We start from the raw sequence: 24,112 nt of genomic DNA, 5'->3' as shown, positions 1-24,112 counted from the left end.
GGGACAAAATTACATCAAGACGTTTTCCTTATCACGTAACCAGCTTGCCAGCCTGCGTCGCCTCTGGGTTGAAATAATTCGGTCTGATAGCGTAGTCGGGCTAAATGCCGGGTTGCTTCGCTTGCTGGTAGTTTAGGAGCTTGAACTGAACTGACTATTCTGAAGCCAGTTGAGCTGGGTGGGGTTTTCTACAGATAAACGCAGACGGGAAGAATAAAGTTGCGAGACTGGATATTATTCCTATTTTGCTAGCTAACGTAACTGTTCTCTGGACAAAAGGCAGATATGGGGAACAGAGTTGCTCGCGACGATTACGAATGGGTTTACACGGACCAGCCACATGCTGACAGGAGAAAAGAAATTTTGGGTGAGCCATGTACCTCGCCGACCTTCTCGTGTTCATGAGCTAGACTACTGGAGAGCCTGCTATAGGTTTAACCTCTTGGTTTAACTTGTCTGCACCGTTACACAACACACATTTAGCTAGCAAGCTAAGATTAGTTGGCTAACATTAGCCGGAATGTTCGTTAACAGTAGCTCCTGGCTAGAGATTGTAGTCTAACTACTAACTAACCCCATTCATTTGCTAACAACAGTTTAGCGAAATCAGTAAAAACAGGTGGCCAACTAACTAAGTAGGCATCCAGCACACCACCTGACATACAGGAACCAATTTGTTCATGGTAGGCTGCAAAGATAGCTGGTCTAGTTAACTTTCACTAGACTAAAGCTAGCTAGACTAGTGGTTAGCGTGTAACCCTCGTTCCTTAGCGTAGCTTTTTAACATCAAGATTAACGTTCGCCAAATGTAATTTACGTTAGCTAGCTAGTCTAGCTATTGAGTGTTAACTTAGTTTAGGTATGTTAATCAATAATGTAGTAACACATTTAGAGCGAGAAAGTTGGTTTGCAAGCTAGGCTAGCTAATTTGTCAGTGATATTGATGGCTAAATGGGAACCGTTAGCCAGCAGCCAGTTAACGACTAACGTTAGTCTGAGGAAAGACAACCACTCCCTTATTAATGGTGTCTTTCTGTAGCTTGCTAGCTAAGTGGCCTATCTAGTTTGAACATTGTTTTAACGTCTTGTGTGCTGGCGTGAAACCAAGTTTCCGGTCACTTTGTAGAAAGTCTAGCGCAGGAATTTTGATTGTGAAAATTCAGCAGTAAAAAGAGAAAATAATTGTTCTGAATTTTTTTTTTGCTGAAATAAATTTTCTTTTTTTCTTAGTTTTAACTTTGCATGGTTTAGTAGTGTTTGCTTTCCTTTAAATGCGCTTTAGTAAAATAAAATAAAAAGTCGGTCTAATGTTTAATCTGTAAATTGTATTTGTGTTGTATGATGATTCCACTATAGCGAGGATTGTTTATATGCGTTAACTCTACAATATTTATAAGACATTTAACATAGCGAGGGCTTGCCATTTTTAAAGCCAGTTGCAATTCATAAGCGTGTGTTGCAATTTACGTTAGGCCATCAAAACTAGATTGCTTAGATGACCTGTGAGATAAATATGGTTAATCGTACATCTTGAACCATAAGAAGCACGTAAGAAATTTGAAAGCTATTTTGTGTTCTAACTATGTTGGGTAATGCTTTACTTATGTCCAGGGTAGGCTCCTGTATTAGGCAACGTTTCTGCTTGTTTCTAGCTGTGCAGAGCCTCGCACACATTTGTGGCTTTACCTAATAAGTCACGCCTTAATAGACCTCAAATACTGTAGAGTTTAGCTATTTACATGTTTCCTTCATTACTTTACTGGAAGGAGCACTACTTTGTAGGATTACAAAAACGACGTACGTAGCAAGCTATATTTTTATGACTACACGTATTTACCAATCAGTTACCGTTAGCAATAATGACGTTAGAAATTATACGTCCTTCATATTAGTCACTGGAGCCTTCCCGCGAGGCATTGGCGTTGGGGACAATGGCCTGTCTGAGCGTCTGACAAAACTTCTTTGAGCTCTATTATTTACATTCCCATAGTTTGGCAAACGCCCTTATCCATAGCGACTTACAGAGGTGCTTTGAATTTCAGCGTGACAAGATAGACATTTGCAATTTCCACCAGCTCGCCCCTAGCAGTCAACCAAAGTGGAAGTGACCCTTTTGGAAATTAGACGTTTTCACCAGCTCCGTATCAGCACATCTGAGTTGTGTAGTGTTTCCACTTGCATTTATAGTACACCTGAGAATATTCAGATTTGTGCATTTCCTGACACAGTGATCAGTTTTATTGAAGTCAGCCGTTTTACTGTTGCTGGCATATTGTTCAACATTTATATATTGTTTCCATATATGCGTGTATTGTTTAATTCTCCTGTCAGACATAAATTCATAAGCAGAAGTCCAGCATGGTTTTGGCTGTAACCATTGGTTTCCTGACCTGGTGAATGCATTAATTGCTGGCCCCAGGCCAACACGCAGTGCAGTCTCCTGTTTCTGGAGGCTTAATAGAAGGGTCCTGCTAGTTGATATGGATCTTCCCATTGGTTTAAATATGATGGTGGTGTTGGGAATGGGTTTTTTTTTTTTTAAGCATCTGTCCTTTTATAGGTGAACATGACAGACACTTAAGGTAATTGCCTGCCGGGAGGTGCTGTCTTTTGTATTTGGACACGGCTTGGTGGTATGAATGCACGGTGCGACAACAGAAACTTACTCTGGCTGAATAATTTAACAGCACACGAGCACGCACCTTATGGTGCGCACTGAGGTTTGCTGGGGGCCGCCGCTATTTGCCAGCAGTGCCTGTTTATCAGTGCAATCTGATGATACGTTGAATGTGTCGTGATGCCAGGGGTCACTATAAGTTTGGAACAGTGCGTATTCCAGGATTTTCTCATGACATAATGTGACATAACGACATAAAATTCTCTCCCTCTTTTTTGCCGTCCTGTTGAGACTTGTCATCCCAGGAAGAAGGCTAATGCCTTGTAGCTCTTTTTTCTTTTACGCTCAACTGAATGGCCTGCCTAAGGGTTGTAATGGTGTCCCCATCCCAAATAGTGAAAGAAAAATAGAAAATGTCGATTTTCTCTTAGTCATATTCTCTGGAGGCTTATTTGAGTCAGTAGTTAGCAGGTAGCCAAACCTTCATTGTGAGAGGGAGACCTGTCCATGAATCCTTTTAATGCAGTTCTGTTTTTTGTATTGTGCTCATTTTTAGCATGAATCTTTAGCATACCTAAACATTAGTGAACATTACATATTAGCATATAGACCATTTTTCTGCAAATAAAACACTTCTGTATTAAAATAAGTGCAGTCTCTCTCCATTTTGTGTACCTTAACCAGCCTAGCTAAGTTTTTGAGACCCCAAACAGCTCACTTTCAGTCTAGGTTGTGATGCAGAAAATTGACAAATTCTTTATTTCACAACAATAAAGACATGTTAATGTAACCTATATCTGTAATGAGAGTTAATGTAGCTGTTGCACAGATAATTGATTGTCCCTTAGTAATATACAGTACTATTCTTCTCACTAGATTAAACATAAATTTAAACTTAAAAAATTTTTTTTTATTGATTTTTATGTTAAAAAAAAAAATTAATGGTGTTGACATACTAATTGATAATTATTTCTTGTTTCACCTACAGTATATGTGGCAGCTGCTGAGCTCGTGTCATGTAAGAGATTACCAAGGATAAAATCTTTAAAGTTGTTGCTCTGGTTCAGCACAAAGGACATGGCTATTATAGTTGTATAAAATAGGACTGCTATGTGTGCCAGATTACAGCTGTACTTCAAACGCATGCCATGGTACAGCCGTACGAGGACCAGGCTGTGTTTCTGTACCACTTGGGCTACCCCATTTCCAACAGGTTGGCATCTCTCCTTTGTCTCGTTCCGGTGCCCATTCTGAATGTGGTGGGCAAAGATTCCCTGAGTTGCAGGCGTGTTTTCCGCGATGCTGTTTAGTGAGGAGTCAGTGAGTGCATTTCTCTAGATTAACGGAGCACTGAAGGCCTTTGCTTTATGTATTACTGTGCTACTGTGAACTACAGTCCGGGCTGGGCAAAATGGCTGCTATTTCTATAATTTGCCTGGAAAGAAAGCTTGGAAAGAGTGCAGCTAGCCTAGCTTGTTGCGTTCTCTTGGATGGATTAGGCTAGATGTGACGCAGAACAGCAGACGTGGCTAAGCTTGAGCAGCATGATGTAGTTGAATGCTGTGTATTCTCGTGAGGTAATCGTGAAGTATGCACGCCACTGGTTAGGCCTACCTAAAACGAAACCATTTATTTCTTATGACATTTACATTTCATGGCATGCAAATTGCAAACAAAAACTTCAGTCTGCCACTATCCTAGAATGCTACACTGGGCTCTTGGCCAAACTGTTGTCGTAAAGGTCTGGTTTATGAATAGTTACATAAAACATGCTTTAACTCCTGCCAGCTTGGCTAAAATGAACTTGAGCCTCTAGAATTTCCCTTCCCAAGAATTACTAATCAAAGGACAATTTGTGTGGAAATTTGTTATGCTAGCCAACGAAAAAAAAAAATCTTTATTTCAGGGAATAAAATTTAAGATTGAAATAAGAATATAGTATTTGACAATTATTAATAAACAAGCACCTATCAGAAATGTGCATAAAATGAAGTTGCATAATCAGTTTGGCTCATTTATATGTCTTTATGGTTTAAGATTTACTGTTGCTTTTCCACAGGCGACTGTGAATATTGTGCAAGGCAAACTCACTGTCTACACAGCTATTCTGTACCCTAATGTTGAGAGAGTGACAAGTCACTGACCTCCGCAGCAGCCTGAATGGACTAATGATGTAGCTGCAGAAAATGAGGGACAAGTAGTTTTGTGTCGTTGTGTATTGCTCTCCTATCTCTTTGCGAGTGCTAAGAGATTCTAGAGATGGTTCCCATCACCATTGATTTCTTTCATATGACAAAAAAGGTTAATTCGAGAGGCTTTGAATAAGTCAGTTGATTTCCGCTCACTATGTGTGGGGCAGCTCTTGTTTGCTCTTCTTTCTCTCGTGTCCTCAGGCTTTGTTTGTATTCAAATCCTGCCCCCCCCCCCCCCCTTCTGTGGTGTCATTTAGAGTGCATCTCCCTCATAAAAAAAAAAAAAAAGAAACGCTTTGGTGTCGCAAAGAGGCAGTGTTGCATGCAGTCTAGTGCTGAGTGACCTCAGGTGTGTGTGGCGGGGGGGTGGGGGATTGTGGGTGGTGGGGGGGAGGGGGATTGTGGGTGGTGGGGGGTCGGGGGGGGTGGGGGGTTGGGGGGGGGGATTGAAGAGGTGAAGGGTCCAGGTAACTCCAGCTGCGGTATTATGTTTCCAGAGGCTTTGCATATGAAAAGATTAATTACATAGTCTTTATTCAGAATTCTAAACGTAGCCATTAGTTCTTGTGTTTTGCAGGTACTTTACCTTCCCCTGAGCATACAAGTCTCAGGTTGTGGGTGCCCATAGGAAATAGTTTCTGACTGAAAGTTATATTATAAGATTAGATGCAGTTTTGCTCGGGTGAGCTGCACACGCACGCATACACCCTCTGGAGTCACGACGAGCAGCTTTGGAGTCACTTTAAGTGCATTTTTGTGTATTTAGACAGTGAACCGACAAATTCCCCCCACCCCTGCCATTGTAACGCTGGCAGATTGCCAGAAACCTAAGTATCTAAAATATCACTGGACACTGTTTGGGCCAATAAAAACTAAATACTATCAAACAAAAAATAAAAAACCTAAACAGTGAACTGTCCTTTTTTCGGGATAAGTTGTAAATCAGTTGGAAGTAAGCCAACTTCTGTACTGAATCAAATCGCCCTGCTTGCCTATAACAGAGGACTGCAGGAGCTATAATTTAGGCCTTTATCACAACCCAAACATCATTTCCCAGTGTTCACTGCTTGAATCAGTAACAGGAAAGTGTATTACATTATTCCTTATCGTCTCAACTCAAGCTGTTATGATAAGGTAACCCCAAGGAAGTGCATAGATTCAGTTGTTTAGGTTATCTTTAATTTTCAGAAGGTTTAGGGAATTGCCGTATCATATGTAAAGTGTGTAAGTTTTCTTTTTATTTAGTTTTAAAGACTGCGACTCATGATAAAAGCACGTTCCTGGTTAAATAATTTTTTTTTTCCTGGGCGAGACTTCTTGCGTGGTCCGTAGGGCAGTCGATTGAACAGTGTGCGAGTCTCCCGCCCCCCCCCCCCCCCCAATGGCTCCATCTGAGCTATGATCCCTTTTGTATTCTCTCTGCTTTTTGTCTGACTAATTAAAGAAGAACATATAAAAGGAAGGTGGACTGTTTACTAGCCCATAAAAAATTTTTGATTTCCTCCTTCCAAAAAGCAAAACAAATATTATTTTAGCAGTTTAAAAAAAAAAAAAAAAAAAATCCAATAACAACTCGGGTAATTATTTATGTAAATATTTATCAGTCGGCTTTATTAAGTGTATTTAATAACGCCCCACACACTCTCTCTCTCTCCTTCGTTCACACACACACAGTACTCATTGCCTGTCGTTGCGCATAACATTCAATAGCTATATACAAGCAGGCATATGGTGAATGATTTTAGATGAATATTCTATTAATTTACCACTACTTCTTTTAAATGAAGATGCACGTGAACAAACTGAGGGTTGTTTTTGCTGTGGCTTCTACAATATTGAAATACTTCATACACAGCTAATCAGTGCATTAATATAGGCCTAACTCTATAACTGCAGCACTGGCCAGGTTGAGAGTAGCTAGGTTGCATGGAAAGTCATTTTAATGTTACCTGAATTTATAGCGAGCTTCAGAGTAACTAGCTAGTTGGCTAACTAACTAAATTACAAAATTACTGCGGCTGGCTTTAGAATGTAACGGTGATGGCTATCTAGCTTGACAAACCAAAACAAAAGAACAATTATGTAGGTAGGTGTCTGAAGAACTTGTGTGACCACGGTATTGAGATTCAAAAATATCTATTTCAGTTACTGGTTTTATGCAGTTGCTACTATTCTATTCGCATAAAACTAGCAGAGCCCATTCAAAATGTTAAAGAATATTTTGGTGATGTTTTGTGTTCTTTGCACTAGCGAAATACCCAGAGATCAAATCCCTGATGGGCCCGGACCCCAGGCTGAAGTGGATCGTCTGCATGATGGTGGCTGTCCAGTTCCTGGCGTTCTACCTGGTGAAAGACTTGGACTGGAAGTGGGTCCTGTTCTGGACGTACACCTTTGGCAGTTGCGTCAACCACTCCATGACCCTGGCCATCCACGAGATATCCCACAACGCGGCCTTCGGCAACCACAAGGCCATGCGGAACCGCTGGTTCGCCATCTTCGCCAACCTGCCCATCGGCCTGCCATACTCGGCCTCCTTCAAGCGCTACCACCTGGACCACCACCGCTACCTGGGCGGCGACGGGGTGGACGTGGACATCCCCACCGAGTTCGAGGGCTGGTTCTTCTGCACGCGCGTCCGCAAGTTCGTCTGGATCGTGCTGCAGCCCCTCTTCTACGCCATCCGGCCCCTGTGCATCAACCCCAAGCCCATCAGCCAGCTGGAGCTCATCAACGTGGCCGTGCAGCTGTCCTTCAACGTCGCCCTCTACTGGCTGTGTGGCGCCAAGCCCGTGGTCTACATGCTGGCGGGCTCCTTGCTGGGCATGGGCCTGCACCCGATCTCCGGCCACTTCATCGCCGAGCACTACATGTTCCTGAAGGGCCACGAGACCTACTCCTACTACGGCTCCCTCAACCTGCTCACCTTCAACGTGGGCTACCACAACGAGCACCATGACTTCCCCAGCATCCCGGGGAGACGGCTTCCTCAGGTAGGACATACCCTGGGGGGGGGGGGGGGGCCTCTGGAGCGCCGCTGTGTTGGTGGATTAACGTCATTTTGGAGCTGGGGGGTTTTTAAAATTAAAATCATTTACTCGGCACTGGGATGTCTAGTTGGGGTAATTTTTTTGCTGTCTGTAATGAAGAAGTTGCTTTGGGATCAGAGGGGGATTTTAGCGATACGAATACCATTACTGTATTAGTAGTTGTTTGACTTGCTATTTTATATTTTTTGACTATGCTATTTTTAGAAGCAGGCATCTAATTGGAGTTTTAATAAATGAATACAGATGTGACTGGTGGGTCAGGTACCTAATCAGATTGGCAGGTAGCATGGAAGTATTTCTAACAGGACTGTAATTAAGGAGCATTTGTGTTTAGTGAGCTAAACATAAAAAATTCCACAGTGGCCTTTGGAATTTGGAGGGTGACGTGTGTATGGTGCGGAAGCTGGGTGTGTCTTTGGACGTGGAGCTTGCTGCCCTGATTGTGTGTATCATTCTGTGTGTTTGTATTTTTTTCTGTCCCAGGTGAAGAAAATTGCAGCGGAGTACTACGATGACCTGCCCCAGTACACGTCCTGGGTCAAGGTCCTATATGACTTTATCATGGACGACCAGCTGAGCCCCTACTCTCGCATTAAAAGGAAGCTGAAGGGGGAGGTCAAACAAGAGTGAGCACTTCCTGTTGTGAGTTCTCTCATTTCCTACAGCATCACACTGGTCTGCCTGAAACCACCATGGACTCTACTGCTTTTGCGTATTAATATACTGTAAACATGTACAAAAACAAATGTACAAAGTGTGTATGTGAAGTGCGCGTGCTTTTTTTTTTTCTTTCTTTCTCTCTCGCTCCCTTTTCTTCAAAGAACAATTTTCAGTGTGTTCAACAGTTCCTGAAAATATGCCAGCATTCCTGGTCATCAACAGTGCAAATGCAGGCCAGTGGTTTGTACGCGGGGGGGAAAAGAATCATACTTCACTCGCCAGCCTTGATATAATTACAGACTGAACTGGAACGCTGCTGAATTCTGAGGTATTAGTTTTTACTTAAAGTGGCCTTGACCTTGTTTGTGATGGCCGCTTTGTCTTCAACAAGTAACATGGCCGACCTAGCATGAGGCAGTTTTAATAACAGCATATTTTAAATGTTTTATTCCATTGGGAATATTAGGAAGGACACCAGATTTATTGCATGAAGCCACTTTTTCCAGAGAGTAGCTTATCTGATGCTGAATTTACTTAAACATAATACCTGCTTCATGGTGATTAATATTTATTGTCAGTAATAAGTAATAAGTCCTCATTAGTTCACCAGATAATGGGGCGGCCTGCAGTTAAGATTGTAAACTGCCATATTAAATGCTACTGAAATCTTAATTTTTTAGGTGAACCCTTCATCCGCTGTCTTTTATTATTGGCAGAGGAAGCGGTTTTGTAGTGGAGAGTTAGGTGGTTTAAAACATTACTCAATATATCATCACTTGTTCTTCAGTTACTGGTTTATCAGTTTTTGTGTATTTGAGACATATATCCTAGTTTCCTGGGTATATATATTTTTCCTGGATCTCAGATGTTGAAACTGAGATTATACAAACATTTCAGAAAAAAGAATAGTTTGATACGTTTCCTTGAATGTAACGTAAGAATGCTTTGTTGCCCAGCACCCCCAAATCAAGGTTGACCAAATGGGTGCAACCAGGAGCCGGAGACTCAGCTCTTCCTCATAACAATGGGATGAGGAATTTTTTTTACTAACGTGCGAATACAGGGTGGCCCTGTTGCTTTAACAGTGGATTTTTGGAGTTTCCTGTGGTAAATATGTTTTAAAATAGATGTTCTCATTTGTCCACCTCCTTAAAAAGCGTTGAAATTGATGGTCTCTGCTGGGTAGGTCAAAGCTTCCAGTGTAGGTTTGCCTATTTTTTTTTTAAAAAAGGCAAAGCCCAACATCTGACAAGTCAGCATGGTGATGTGTTTCAGTTTTCTGAGTAACTTGAAAGAAAGAAATGACCTTTCAACGAAATAAACTTGTGCTTTTTACTCATGTACGTGTGGAGCTTCCAAAGTCCTGTCAGGTTGCGCGAGTGTGCACTGCTAGATGGAGCTTTCTGCGCAGTGTACCCATGCGTTAGCATTCCTGGCACGTCGTACACATTCCTGTGAGTCACGTTGTCCGGTTTTGCTTCACCACCATAATGCCCACAGTGTGAAATGAATGTTTTAATTTATTTCAATTCATTTCTTCATTTGGTGATTCAGCGCAACACTGAACCTGACACCAATCGCAGGTGACGAAGTCATACAGGAAACTGCAGTTAGTTGGAAAAAAAGGGAGTGAACTGTTCCTACATATGACATCACTTGTAATACCTATGCTGTAATGGTCTCGTTAGATAAACGGACTGGTGTCCAGGTTGACTGTACAATCCTGTGCAACCCCAAAAGACCAAAAAAGTTACACTGGCAGAAATGAGTCCTTTTTTTTTTGCCGCCATGTTGTAAGCACATGCACTTATGCTGTAGACCGATCAATAATCTGTGTCCTTAACATTAGCAAGTCAACAAAAAAAAAACTACAACTTATTTGCGCTCTCGTTCTGAATCGGCCTGTGCTTTTACGGAGCTCACTCTCCTGGGGCTGAGTCGCACATTTATCAGTATTAGTGGAGCTTGAGGAAGCCCTTCAGTTCAGTGAGGACACTGTCTGCTTCAGAGGCTTTTTTCTCAGAAGCCTCGCATGTTGGGCTCGTGGATTCCATGCCAACGGCCAGTCGATGCACACCGAGGTCCTCTCGTCCAATCAGATCAGTTCCACCCTCACTGTTTCGCTTTGCTGTATTAATTTGATTTCAATAAACTGTGCAATTGACATTTTGTCTGGTTGTTGTTTTTCTTTCTCACCCCCCCACCTCCCAAATGTATATTGTATAGGAGTTTTTAATTTTATTAGTTTCAGGAGGGAGACAATCCACGGATTCTGCCACACAACTGAAATTTCACCCCGGCACCATATGTCAAATGGTCCATTATTAGCATCTTTCTTCACTCTGGTGATAATCTTCAATTCTTCTGCACTGACGGTGGGTTTGGCTTGAGACTTTGAGGCATGTTGTCTTGATTTCAGGGTGGTACGGTCAGTGCATTCGCAGTGGAAAATGTTTGTGGCAACAGTCAACAACAAATGGGAGCTGGCAGGATGCGCTCTGGGGACCGCATGTTGAGCTGAGGGAGAGCACTGTAGGGACTAGGGCTGGGCGTCGCCATATTGGGGAGTGGGTGAAGTGCGGATGTGCAGAGGGCTACTTTAATGGAGCTTTATATGATGACTGCAGGTAGCTGTAGCTAACTGTGGGAATTTCAGCACATTAGTGCCCCTGTTCCAACGCTGTCAGACTGGATAGACTGGTTTTCCCAGGGCTGGCGATGCAAACAGTGTGTACAGTGTGTGTAATACTTGGGAAAGCCGATTATGCAGCCAGTTATCGCCTGGAGGTACCGATCGGTGTCTCCGGATCACGTGACCCTTAAACCATTCCCCCTGTCCCAACTCCCTCGCATATTTCCATTGGTTATGTTCCCGCCTCCCCCCCCCCCCCCATCAGGGACTGCGTTACCTCGAAGGCAGCTTCCAGGCAGTTTGCATAAGGCGCAGTCAGGTCTGAACATACACCATTCACGCCAAGCAGGGTTCGTCGCATCACACGCAGACATGGTTTCGTTGTGAAAGTTTACACTAGTTTACACTCATTTCTTTCACCAGGGGTGTTGAATAAACATGATTTCCCTTCATTCTGCATGCAAATATTACATATTTAGAATTTTTGAAGTTTTTTCATGTTTTGGACATAAGACTATAGTCTTATGTATTTTGCTGATTTTCCACTGAAAACAATTAATTGCTATAAATGCCTCCAAACATGTTTCTGTTCATTTCTTTCACCAGGGGTGTTGAATAAACATGATTTCCCTTCATTCTGCATGCAAATATTACATATTTAGAATTTTTGAAGTTTTTTCATGTTTTGGACATAAGACTATAGTCTTATGTATTTTGCTGATTTTCCACTGAAAACAATTAATTGCATAAATGCCTCAAAACATGTTTCTGTTCATTTCTTTCACCAGGGGTGTTGAATAAACACGATTTCCCTTCATTCTGCATGCAAATATTACATATTTAGAATTTTTGAAGTTTATTCATGTTTTGGACATAATACTATAGTCTTATGTATTTTGCTGATTTTCCACTGAAAACAATTGATTGCTATAAATGCCTCCAAACGTTTCTGTTCATTTCTTTCACCAGGGGTGTTGAATAAACATGATTTCCCTTCATTCTGCATGCAGATATTACATATTTAGAATTTTTGAAGTTTTTTCATGTTTTGGAAATAAGACTATAGTCTTATGTATTTTGCTGATTTTCCACTGAAAACAATTAATTGCTATAAATGCCTCCAAACATGTTTCTGCTCATTGCTTTCACCAGGGGTGTTGAATAAACACGATTTCCCTTCATTCTGCATGCAAATATTACATATTTAGAATTTTTGAAGTTTTTTCATGTTTTGGACATAAGACTATAGTCTTATGTATTTTGCTGATTTTCCACTGAAAACAATTGATTGCTATAAATGCCTCCAAACATGTTTCTGTTCATTTCTTTCACCAGGGGTGTTGAATAAACATGATTTCCCTTCATTCTGCATGCAGATATTACATATTTAGAATTTTTGAAGTTTATTCATGTTTTGGACATAAGACTATAGTCTTATGTATTTTGCTGATTTTCCACTGAAAACAATTAATAGCATAAATGCCTCCAAACATTTTTCTGCTAATTTCTTTCACCAGGGGTGTTGAATAAACATGATTTCCCTTCATTCTGCATGCAAATATTACATATTTAGAATTTTTGAAGTTTTTTCATGTTTTGGACATAAGACTATAGTCTTATGTATTTTGCTGATTTTCCACTGAAAACAATTAATTGCTATAAATGCCTCCAAACATGTTTCTGCTCATTGCTTTCACCAGGGGTGTTGAATAAACACGATTTCCCTTCATTCTGCATGCAAATATTACATATTTAGAATTTTTGAAGTTTTTTCATGTTTTGGACATAAGACTATAGTCTTATGTATTTTGCTGATTTTCCACTGAAAACAATTGATTGCTATAAATGCCTCCAAACATGTTTCTGTTCATTTCTTTCACCAGGGGTGTTGAATAAACATGATTTCCCTTCATTCTGCATGCAGATATTACATATTTAGAATTTTTGAAGTTTATTCATGTTTTGGACATAAGACTATAGTCTTATGTATTTTGCTGATTTTCCACTGAAAACAATTAATTGCTATAAATGCCTCCAAACATGTTTCTGTTCATTTCTTTCACCAGGGGTGTTGAATAAACATGATTTCCCTTCATTCTGCATGCAAATATTACATATTTAGAATTTTTGAAGTTTTTTCATGTTTTGGAAATAAGACTATAGTCTTATGTATTTTGCTGATTTTCCACTGAAAACAATTAATTGCTATAAATGCCTCCAAACATGTTTCTGCTCATTGCTTTCACCAGGGGTGTTGAATAAACACGATTTCCCTTCATTCTGCATGCAAATATTACATATTTAGAATTTTTGAAGTTTTTTCATGTTTTGGACATAAGACTATAGTCTTATGTATTTTGCTGATTTTCCACTGAAAACAATTGATTGCTATAAATGCCTCCAAACATGTTTCTGTTCATTTCTTTCACCAGGGGTGTTGAATAAACATGATTTCCCTTCATTCTGCATGCAAATATTACATATTTAGAATTTTTGAAGTTTTTTCATGTTTTGGACATAAGACTATAGTCTTATGTATTTTGCTGATTTTCCACTGAAAACAATTAATTGCTATAAATGCCTCCAAACATGTTTCTGCTCATTGCTTTCACCAGGGGTGTTGAATAAACATGATTTCCCTTCATTCTGCATGCAAATATTACATATTTAGAATTTTTGAAGTTTTTTCATGTTTTGGACATAAGACTATAGTCTTATGTATTTTGCTGATTTTCCACTGAAAACAATTGATTGCTATAAATGCCTCCAAACATGTTTCTGTTCATTTCTTTCACCAGGGGTGTTGAATAAACATGATTTCCCTTCATTCTGCATGCAGATATTACATATTTAGAATTTTTGAAGTTTATTCATGTTTTGGACATAAGACTATAGTCTTATGTATTTTGCTGATTTTCCACTGAAAACAATTAATTGCTATAAATGCCTCCAAACATGTTTCTGTTCATTTCTTTCACCAGGGGTGTTGAATAAACACGATTTCCCTTCATTCTGAATGCAAATATTACATATTTAGAATTTTTGAAGTTTTTTCATGTTTTGGACATAAGACTATAGTCTTATGTATTTTGCTGATTTTCCACTGAAAACAATTAATTGCTATAAATGCCTCCAAACATGTTTCTGTTCATTTCTTTCACCAGGGGTGTTGAATAAACATGATTTCCCTTCATTCTGCATGCAAATATTACATATTTAGAATTTTTGAAGTTTTTTTATGTTTTGGACATAAGACTATAGTCTTATGTATTTTGCTGATTTTCCACTGAAAACAATTAATTGCTATAAATGCCTCCAAACATGTTTCTGTTCATTTTTTTCACCAGGGGTGTTGAATAAACATGATTTCCCTTCATTCTGCATGCAAATATTACATATTTAGAACTTTTGGAGTTTTTCCACGTTTTGGACATAAGACTATAGTCTTATGTATTTTGCTGATTTTCCACTGAAAACAATTAATTGCTATAAATGCCTCCAAACATGTTTCTGTTCATTTCTTTCACCAGGGGTGTTGAATAAACATGATTTCCCTTCATTCTGCATGCAAATATTACATATTTAGAATTTTTGAAGTTTTTTCATGTTTTGGACATAAGACTATAGTCTTATGTATTTTGCTGATTTTCCACTGAAAACAATTAATTGCATAAATGCCTCCAAACATTTTTCTGTTCATTTCTTTCACCAGGGGTGTTGAATAAACATGATTTCCCTTCATTCTGCATGCAAATATTACATATTTAGAATTTTTGAAGTTTTTTCATGTTTTGGACATAAGACTATAGTCTTATGTATTTTGCTGATTTTCCACTGAAAACAATTAATTGCTATAAATGCCTCCAAACATGTTTCTGCTCATTGCTTTCACCAGGGGTGTTGAATAAACACGATTTCCCTTCATTCTGCATGCAAATATTACATATTTAGAATTTTTGAAGTTTATTCATGTTTTGGACATAAGACTATAGTCTTATGTATTTTGCTGATTTTCCACTGAAAACAATTAATTGCATAAATGCCTCAAAACATGTTTCTGTTCATTTCTTTCACCAGGGGTGTTGAATAAACATGATTTCCCTTCATTCTGCATGCAAATATTACATATTTAGAATTTTTGAAGTTTTTTATGTTTTGGACATAAGACTATAGTCTTATGTATTTTGCTGATTTTCCACTGAAAACAATTAATTGCTATAAATGCCTCCAAACATGTTTCTGTTCATTTTTTTCACCAGGGGTGTTGAATAAACATGATTTCCCTTCATTCTGCATGCAAATATTACATATTTAGAACTTTTGGAGTTTTTCCACGTTTTGGACATAAGACTATAGTCTTATGTATTTTGCTGATTTTCCACTGAAAACAATTAATTGCATAAATGCCTCCAAACATTTTTCTGTTCATTTCTTTCACCAGGGGTGTTGAATAAACATGATTTCCCTTCATTCTGCATGCAAATATTACATATTTAGAATTTTTGAAGTTTTTTCATGTTTTGGACATAAGACTATAGTCTTATGTATTTTGCTGATTTTCCACTGAAAACAATTAATTGCTATAAATGCCTCCAAACATGTTTCTGCTCATTGCTTTCACCAGGGGTGTTGAATAAACACGATTTCCCTTCATTCTGCATGCAAATATTACATATTTAGAATTTTTGAAGTTTATTCATGTTTTGGACATAAGACTATAGTCTTATGTATTTTGCTGATTTTCCACTGAAAACAATTAATTGCATAAATGCCTCAAAACATGTTTCTGTTCATTTCTTTCACCAGGGGTGTTGAATAAACACGATTTCCCTTCATTCTGAATGCAAATATTACATATTTAGAATTTTTGAAGTTTTTTCATGTTTTGGACATAAGACTATAGTCTTATGTATTTTGCTGATTTTCCACTGAAAACAATTAATTGCTATAAATGCCTCAAAACATGTTTCTGTTCATTTCTTTCACCAGGGGTGTTGAATAAACATGATTTCCCTTCATTCTGCATGCAAATATTACATATTTAGAATTTTTGAAGTTTTTTCATGTTTTGGAAATAAGACTATAGTCTTATGTATTTTGCTGATTTTCCACTGAAAACAATTAATTGCTATAAATGCCTCCAAACATGTTTCTGCTCATTGCTTTCACCAGGGGTGTTGAATAAACACGATTTCCCTTCATTCTGCATGCAAATATTACATATTTAGAATTTTTGAAGTTTTTTCATGTTTTGGACATAAGACTATAGTCTTATGTATTTTGCTGATTTTCCACTGAAAACAATTGATTGCTATAAATGCCTCCAAACATGTTTCTGTTCATTTCTTTCACCAGGGGTGTTGAATAAACATGATTTCCCCTCATTCTGCATGCAAATATTACATATTTAGAATTTTTGAAGTTTTTTCATGTTTTGGACATAAGACTATAGTCTTATGTCTTTTGCTGATTTTCCACTGAAAACAATTAATTGCTATAAATGCCTCCAAACATGTTTCTGTTCATTTCTTTCACCAGGGGTGTTGAATAAACACGATTTCCCTTCATTCTGCATGCAAATATTACATATTTAGAATTTTTGAAGTTTTTTTATGTTTTGGACATAAGACTATAGTCTTATGTATTTTGCTGATTTTCCACTGAAAACAATTGATTGCTATAAATGCCTCCAAACATGTTTCTGTTCATTTCTTTCACCAGGGGTGTTGAATAAACACGATTTCCCTTCATTCTGCATGCAGATATTACATATTTAGAATTTTTGAAGTTTTTTTATGTTTTGGACATAAGACTATAGTCTTATGTATTTTGCTGATTTTCCACTGAAAACAATTGATTGCTATAAATGCCTCTAAACATTTTTCTGTTCATTGCTTTCACCAGGGGTCTTGAATAAACATGATTTCCCTTCATTCTGCATGCAGATATTACATATTTAGAATTTTTGAAGTTTTTTTATGTTTTGGACATAAGACTATATAGTCTTATGTATTTTGCTGATTTTCCACTGAAAACAATTAATTGCTATAAATGCCTTTAAACATTTTTCTGCTCATTTCTTTCACCAGGGGTGTTGAATAAACATGATTTCCCTTCATTCTGCATGCAGATATTACATATTTAGAATTTTTGAAGTTTATTCATGTTTTGGACATAAGACTATAGTCTTATGTATTTTGCTGATTTTCCACTGAAAACAATTAATTGCTATAAATGCCTCCAAACATGTTTCTGTTCATTTCTTTCACCAGGGGTGTTGAATAAACACGATTTCCCTTCATTCTGAATGCAAATATTACATATTTAGAATTTTTGAAGTTTTTTCATGTTTTGGACATAAGACTATAGTCTTATGTATTTTGCTGATTTTCCACTGAAAACAATTAATTGCTATAAATGCCTCCAAACATGTTTCTGTTCATTTCTTTCACCAGGGGTGTTGAATAAACATGATTTCCCTTCATTCTGCATGCAAATATTACATATTTAGAATTTTTGAAGTTTTTTTATGTTTTGGACATAAGACTATAGTCTTATGTATTTTGCTGATTTTCCACTGAAAACAATTAATTGCTATAAATGCCTCCAAACATGTTTCTGTTCATTTTTTTCACCAGGGGTGTTGAATAAACATGATTTCCCTTCATTCTGCATGCAAATATTACATATTTAGAACTTTTGGAGTTTTTCCACGTTTTGGACATAAGACTATAGTCTTATGTATTTTGCTGATTTTCCACTGAAAACAATTAATTGCTATAAATGCCTCCAAACATGTTTCTGTTCATTTCTTTCACCAGGGGTGTTGAATAAACATGATTTCCCTTCATTCTGCATGCAAATATTACATATTTAGAATTTTTGAAGTTTTTTCATGTTTTGGACATAAGACTATAGTCTTATGTATTTTGCTGATTTTCCACTGAAAACAATTAATTGCATAAATGCCTCCAAACATTTTTCTGTTCATTTCTTTCACCAGGGGTGTTGAATAAACATGATTTCCCTTCATTCTGCATGCAAATATTACATATTTAGAATTTTGAAGTTTTTTCATGTTTTGGACATAAGACTATAGTCTTATGTATTTTGCTGATTTTCCACTGAAAACAATTAATTGCTATAAATGCCTCCAAACATGTTTCTGCTCATTGCTTTCACCAGGGGTGTTGAATAAACACGATTTCCCTTCATTCTGCATGCAAATATTACATATTTAGAATTTTTGAAGTTTATTCATGTTTTGGACATAAGACTATAGTCTTATGTATTTTGCTGATTTTCCACTGAAAACAATTAATTGCATAAATGCCTCAAAACATGTTTCTGTTCATTTCTTTCACCAGGGGTGTTGAATAAACATGATTTCCCTTCATTCTGCATGCAAATATTACATATTTAGAATTTTTGAAGTTTTTTTATGTTTTGGACATAAGACTATAGTCTTATGTATTTTGCTGATTTTCCACTGAAAACAATTAATTGCTATAAATGCCTCCAAACATGTTTCTGTTCATTTTTTTCACCAGGGGTGTTGAATAAACATGATTTCCCTTCATTCTGCATGCAAATATTACATATTTAGAACTTTTGGAGTTTTTCCACGTTTTGGACATAAGACTATAGTCTTATGTATTTTGCTGATTTTCCACTGAAAACAATTAATTGCTATAAATGCCTCCAAACATGTTTCTGTTCATTTCTTTCACCAGGGGTGTTGAATAAACATGATTTCCCTTCATTCTGCATGCAAATATTACATATTTAGAATTTTTGAAGTTTATTCATGTTTTGGACATAAGACTATAGTCTTATGTATTTTGCTGATTTTCCACTGAAAACAATTAATTGCATAAATGCCTCCAAACATTTTTCTGTTCATTTCTTTCACCAGGGGTGTTGAATAAACATGATTTCCCTTCATTCTGCATGCAAATATTACATATTTAGAATTTTTGAAGTTTTTTCATGTTTTGGACATAAGACTATAGTCTTATGTATTTTGCTGATTTTCCACTGAAAACAATTAATTGCTATAAATGCCTCCAAACATGTTTCTGCTCATTGCTTTCACCAGGGGTGTTGAATAAACACGATTTCCCTTCATTCTGCATGCAAATATTACATATTTAGAATTTTTGAAGTTTATTCATGTTTTGGACATAAGACTATAGTCTTATGTATTTTGCTGATTTTCCACTGAAAACAATTAATTGCATAAATGCCTCAAAACATGTTTCTGTTCATTTCTTTCACCAGGGGTGTTGAATAAACACGATTTCCCTTCATTCTGAATGCAAATATTACATATTTAGAATTTTTGAAGTTTTTTCATGTTTTGGACATAAGACTATAGTCTTATGTATTTTGCTGATTTTCCACTGAAAACAATTAATTGCTATAAATGCCTCAAAACATGTTTCTGTTCATTTCTTTCACCAGGGGTGTTGAATAAACATGATTTCCCTTCATTCTGCATGCAAATATTACATATTTAGAATTTTTGAAGTTTTTTCATGTTTTGGAAATAAGACTATAGTCTTATGTATTTTGCTGATTTTCCACTGAAAACAATTAATTGCTATAAATGCCTCCAAACATGTTTCTGCTCATTGCTTTCACCAGGGGTGTTGAATAAACACGATTTCCCTTCATTCTGCATGCAAATATTACATATTTAGAATTTTTGAAGTTTTTTCATGTTTTGGACATAAGACTATAGTCTTATGTATTTTGCTGATTTTCCACTGAAAACAATTGATTGCTATAAATGCCTCCAAACATGTTTCTGTTCATTTCTTTCACCAGGGGTGTTGAATAAACATGATTTCCCCTCATTCTGCATGCAAATATTACATATTTAGAATTTTTGAAGTTTTTTCATGTTTTGGACATAAGACTATAGTCTTATGTATTTTGCTGATTTTCCACTGAAAACAATTAATTGCTATAAATGCCTCCAAACATGTTTCTGTTCATTTCTTTCACCAGGGGTGTTGAATAAACACGATTTCCCTTCATTCTGCATGCAAATATTACATATTTAGAATTTTTGAAGTTTTTTTAATGTTTTGGACATAAGACTATAGTCTTATGTATTTTGCTGATTTTCCACTGAAAACAATTGATTGCTATAAATGCCTCCAAACATGTTTCTGTTCATTTCTTTCACCAGGGGTGTTGAATAAACACGATTTCCCTTCATTCTGCATGCAAATATTACATATTTAGAATTTTTGAAGTTTTTTTTATGTTTTGGACATAAGACTATAGTCTTATGTATTTTGCTGATTTTCCACTGAAAACAATTGATTGCTATAAATGCCTCTAAACATTTTTCTGTTCATTGCTTTCACCAGGGGTCTTGAATAAACATGATTTCCCTTCATTCTGCATGCAGATATTACATATTTAGAATTTTTGAAGTTTTTTTTATGTTTTGGACATAAGACTATATAGTCTTATGTATTTTGCTGATTTTCCACTGAAAACAATTAATTGCTATAAATGCCTTTAAACATTTTTCTGCTCATTTCTTTCACCAGGGGTGTTGAATAAACATGATTTCCCTTCATTCTGCATGCAAATATTACATATTTAGAATTTTTGAAGTTTTTTCATGTTTTGGGCATAAGACTATAGTCTTATGTATTTTGCTGATTTTCCACTGAAAACAATTGATTGCTATAAATGCCTCCAAACATGTTTCTGTTCATTTCTTTCACCAGGGGTGTTGAATAAACATGATTTCCCTTCATTCTGCATGCAGATATTACATATTTAGAATTTTTGAAGTTTATTCATGTTTTGGACATAAGACTATAGTCTTATGTATTTTGCTGATTTTCCACTGAAAACAATTAATTGCATAAATGCCTCCAAACATTTTTCTGCTCATTTCTTTCACCAGGGGTGTTGAATAAACATGATTTCCCTTCATTCTGAATGCAAATATTACATATTTAGAATTTTTGAAGTTTTTTTCATGTTTTGGACATAAGACTATAGTCTTATGTATTTTGCTGATTTTCCACTGAAAACAATTAATTGCTATAAATGCCTCCAAACATGTTTCTGCTCATTTCTTTCACCAGGGGTGTTGAATAAACATGATTTCCCTTCATTCTGCATGCAAATATTACATATTTAGAATTTTTGAAGTTTATTCATGTTTTGGACATAATACTATAGTCTTATGTATTTTGCTGATTTTCCACTGAAAACAATTGATTGCTATAAATACCTCCAAACATGTTTCTGTTCATTTCTTTCACCAGGGGTGTTGAATAAACATGATTTCCCTTCATTCTGCATGCAAATATTACATATTTAGAATTTTTGAAGTTTATTCATGTTTTGGACATAAGACTATAGTCTTATGTATTTTGCTGATTTTCCACTGAAAACAATTAATTGCATAAATGCCTCCAAACATGTTTCTGTTCATTTCTTTCACCAGGGGTGTTGAATAAACATGATTTCCCTTCATTCTGCATGCAAATATTACATATTTAGAATTTTTGAAGTTTTTTCATGTTTTGGACATAAGACTATAGTCTTATGTATTTTGCTGATTTTCCACTGAAAACAATTAATTGCTATAAATGCCTTCAAACATGTTTCTGTTCATTTCTTTCACCAGGGGTGTTGAATAAACATGATTTCCCTTCATTCTGCATGCAAATATTACTTATTTAGAATTTTTGAAGTTTTTTCATGTTTTGGACATAAGACTATAGTCTTATGTATTTTGCTGATTTTCCACTGAAAAGAATTAATTGCTATAAATGCCTCCAAACATGTTTCTGTTCATTTTTTTCACCAGGGGTGTTGAATAAACATGATTTCCCTTCATTCTGCATGCAAATATTACATATTTAGAACTTTTGGAGTTTTTTCATGTTTTGGACATAAGACTATAGTCTTATGTATTTTGCTGATTTTCCACTGAAAACAATTAATTGCATAAATGCCTCAAAACATGTTTCTGTTCATTTCTTTCACCAGGGGTGTTGAATAAACATGATTTCCCTTCATTCTGCATGCAAATATTACATATTTAGAATTTTTGAAGTTTTTTCATGTTTTGGACATAAGACTATAGTCTTATGTATTTTGCTGATTTTCCACTAAAAACAATTAATTGCTATAAATGCCTCCAAACATGTTTCTGTTCATTTCTTTCACCAGGGGTGTTGAATAAACACGATTTCCCTTCATTCTGAATGCAAATATTACATATTTAGAATTTTTGAAGTTTTTTCATGTTTTGGACATAAGACTATAGTCTTATGTATTTTGCTGATTTTCCACTGAAAACAATTAATTGCTATAAATGCCTCCAAACATGTTTCTGTTCATTTCTTTCACCAGGGGTGTTGAATAAACATGATTTCCCTTCATTCTGCATGCAAATATTACATATTTAGAACTTTTGGAGTTTTTCCACGTTTTGGACATAAGACTATAGTCTTATGTATTTTGCTGATTTTCCACTGAAAACAATTAATTGCTATAAATGCCTCCAAACATGTTTCTGCTCATTGCTTTCACCAGGGGTGTTGAATAAACATGATTTCCCTTCATTCTGCATGCAAATATTACATATTTAGAATTTTTGAAGTTTATTCATGTTTTGGACATAAGACTATAGTCTTATGTATTTTGCTGATTTTCCACTGAAAACAATTAATTGCTATAAATGCCTCCAAACATGTTTCTGTTCATTTCTTTCACCAGGGGTGTTGAATAAACATGATTTCCCTTCATTCTGCATGCAAATATTACATATTTAGAATTTTTGAAGTTTTTTCATGTTTTGGACATAAGACTATAGTCTTATGTATTTTGCTGATTTTCCACTGAAAACAATTAATTGCATAAATGCCTCAAAACATGTTTCTGTTCATTTCTTTCACCAGGGGTGTTGAATAAACACGATTTCCCTTCATTCTGCATGCAAATATTACATATTTAGAATTTTTGAAGTTTTTTTAATGTTTTGGACATAAGACTATAGTCTTATGTATTTTGCTGATTTTCCACTGAAAACAATTGATTGCTATAAATGCCTCTAAACATTTTTCTGTTCATTGCTTTCACCAGGGGTGTTGAATAAACATGATTTCCCTTCATTCTGCATGCAGATATTACATATTTAGAATTTTTGAAGTTTTTTTATGTTTTGGACATAAGACTATAGTCTTATGTATTTTGCTGATTTTCCACTGAAAACAATTAATTGCTATAAATGCCTCCAAACATGTTTCTGTTCATTTCTTTCACCAGGGGTGTTGAATAAACATGATTTCCCTTCATTCTGCATGCAAATATTACATATTTAGAATTTTTGAAGTTTTTTCATGTTTTGGACATAAGACTATAGTCTTATGTATTTTGCTGATTTTCCACTGAAAACAATTAATTGCTATAAATGCCTTTAAACATTTTTCTGCTCATTTCTTTCACCAGGGGTGTTGAATAAACATGATTTCCCTTCATTCTGCATGCAAATATTACATATTTAGAATTTTTGAAGTTTTTTCATGTTTTGGACATAAGACTATAGTCTTATGTATTTTGCTGATTTTATTAATCCCTATAAATGCCTGAAAACATTTTTCCTGTTCATTTATTTCACCAGTGCTGTTGAATAAACAATTTCCTCCTGTTGTAAATGAAAAAATGATAAATTTTCACACGTAGGGCAGAAGAATATAGTCCCATGTGTTTTGCTGATTTTCCACCAAAAACTATTCCTCACCATGGATGTCTTCATACCTATTTATATTCACTGGGGTTCACCAGGCCCACCGAGAGTCAATCAATGTGTGACATCCATATGGGTGGCCCATGCTCGCTGAAGCAAGACAACGACGGTCAAGGCAGTGTGAGCATGATTGAGCATTCCAAACTGTCTAGGAGAAATGCGGAAAAAAAT

General features: G+C 36.4%; 1 protein-coding gene across 1 annotated transcript; it reads left to right on the top strand.

The window, feature by feature from the left end:
• The first annotated feature begins 43 nt into the window (after positions 1 to 43).
• degs1 (delta(4)-desaturase, sphingolipid 1) lies at positions 44 to 10,685 on the top strand. The gene is made up of 3 exons (XM_035400551.1): positions 44 to 367; positions 7,060 to 7,802; positions 8,343 to 10,685. Exons 1-3 carry the CDS (start codon positions 286 to 288, stop codon positions 8,487 to 8,489), a joined length of 972 nt encoding a protein of 323 aa, XP_035256442.1. The 5' UTR covers positions 44 to 285; the 3' UTR covers positions 8,490 to 10,685.
• Positions 10,686 to 24,112: the final 13,427 nt, after the last annotated feature.

This window comes from Anguilla anguilla, chromosome 18 (genome assembly GCF_013347855.1).
Source record: "Anguilla anguilla isolate fAngAng1 chromosome 18, fAngAng1.pri, whole genome shotgun sequence".
Taxonomy (NCBI): domain Eukaryota; kingdom Metazoa; phylum Chordata; class Actinopteri; order Anguilliformes; family Anguillidae; genus Anguilla; species Anguilla anguilla.
Note: the sequence above shows the minus strand (reverse complement) of the source record. Positions and strands in the feature narration are given on the sequence as shown.

Coding starts and splice junctions, on each gene's coding strand:
- degs1 (XM_035400551.1), top strand. CDS start 286: ATGGGGAACAGAGTTGCTCGCGACGATTACGAATGGGTTTACACGGAC. Junction 368..7,059: donor CAGGAGAAAAGAAATTTTGG/GTGAGCCATGTA, acceptor TCTTTGCACTAG/CGAAATACCCAGAGATCAAA. Junction 7,803..8,342: donor CGGGGAGACGGCTTCCTCAG/GTAGGACATACC, acceptor TTTCTGTCCCAG/GTGAAGAAAATTGCAGCGGA.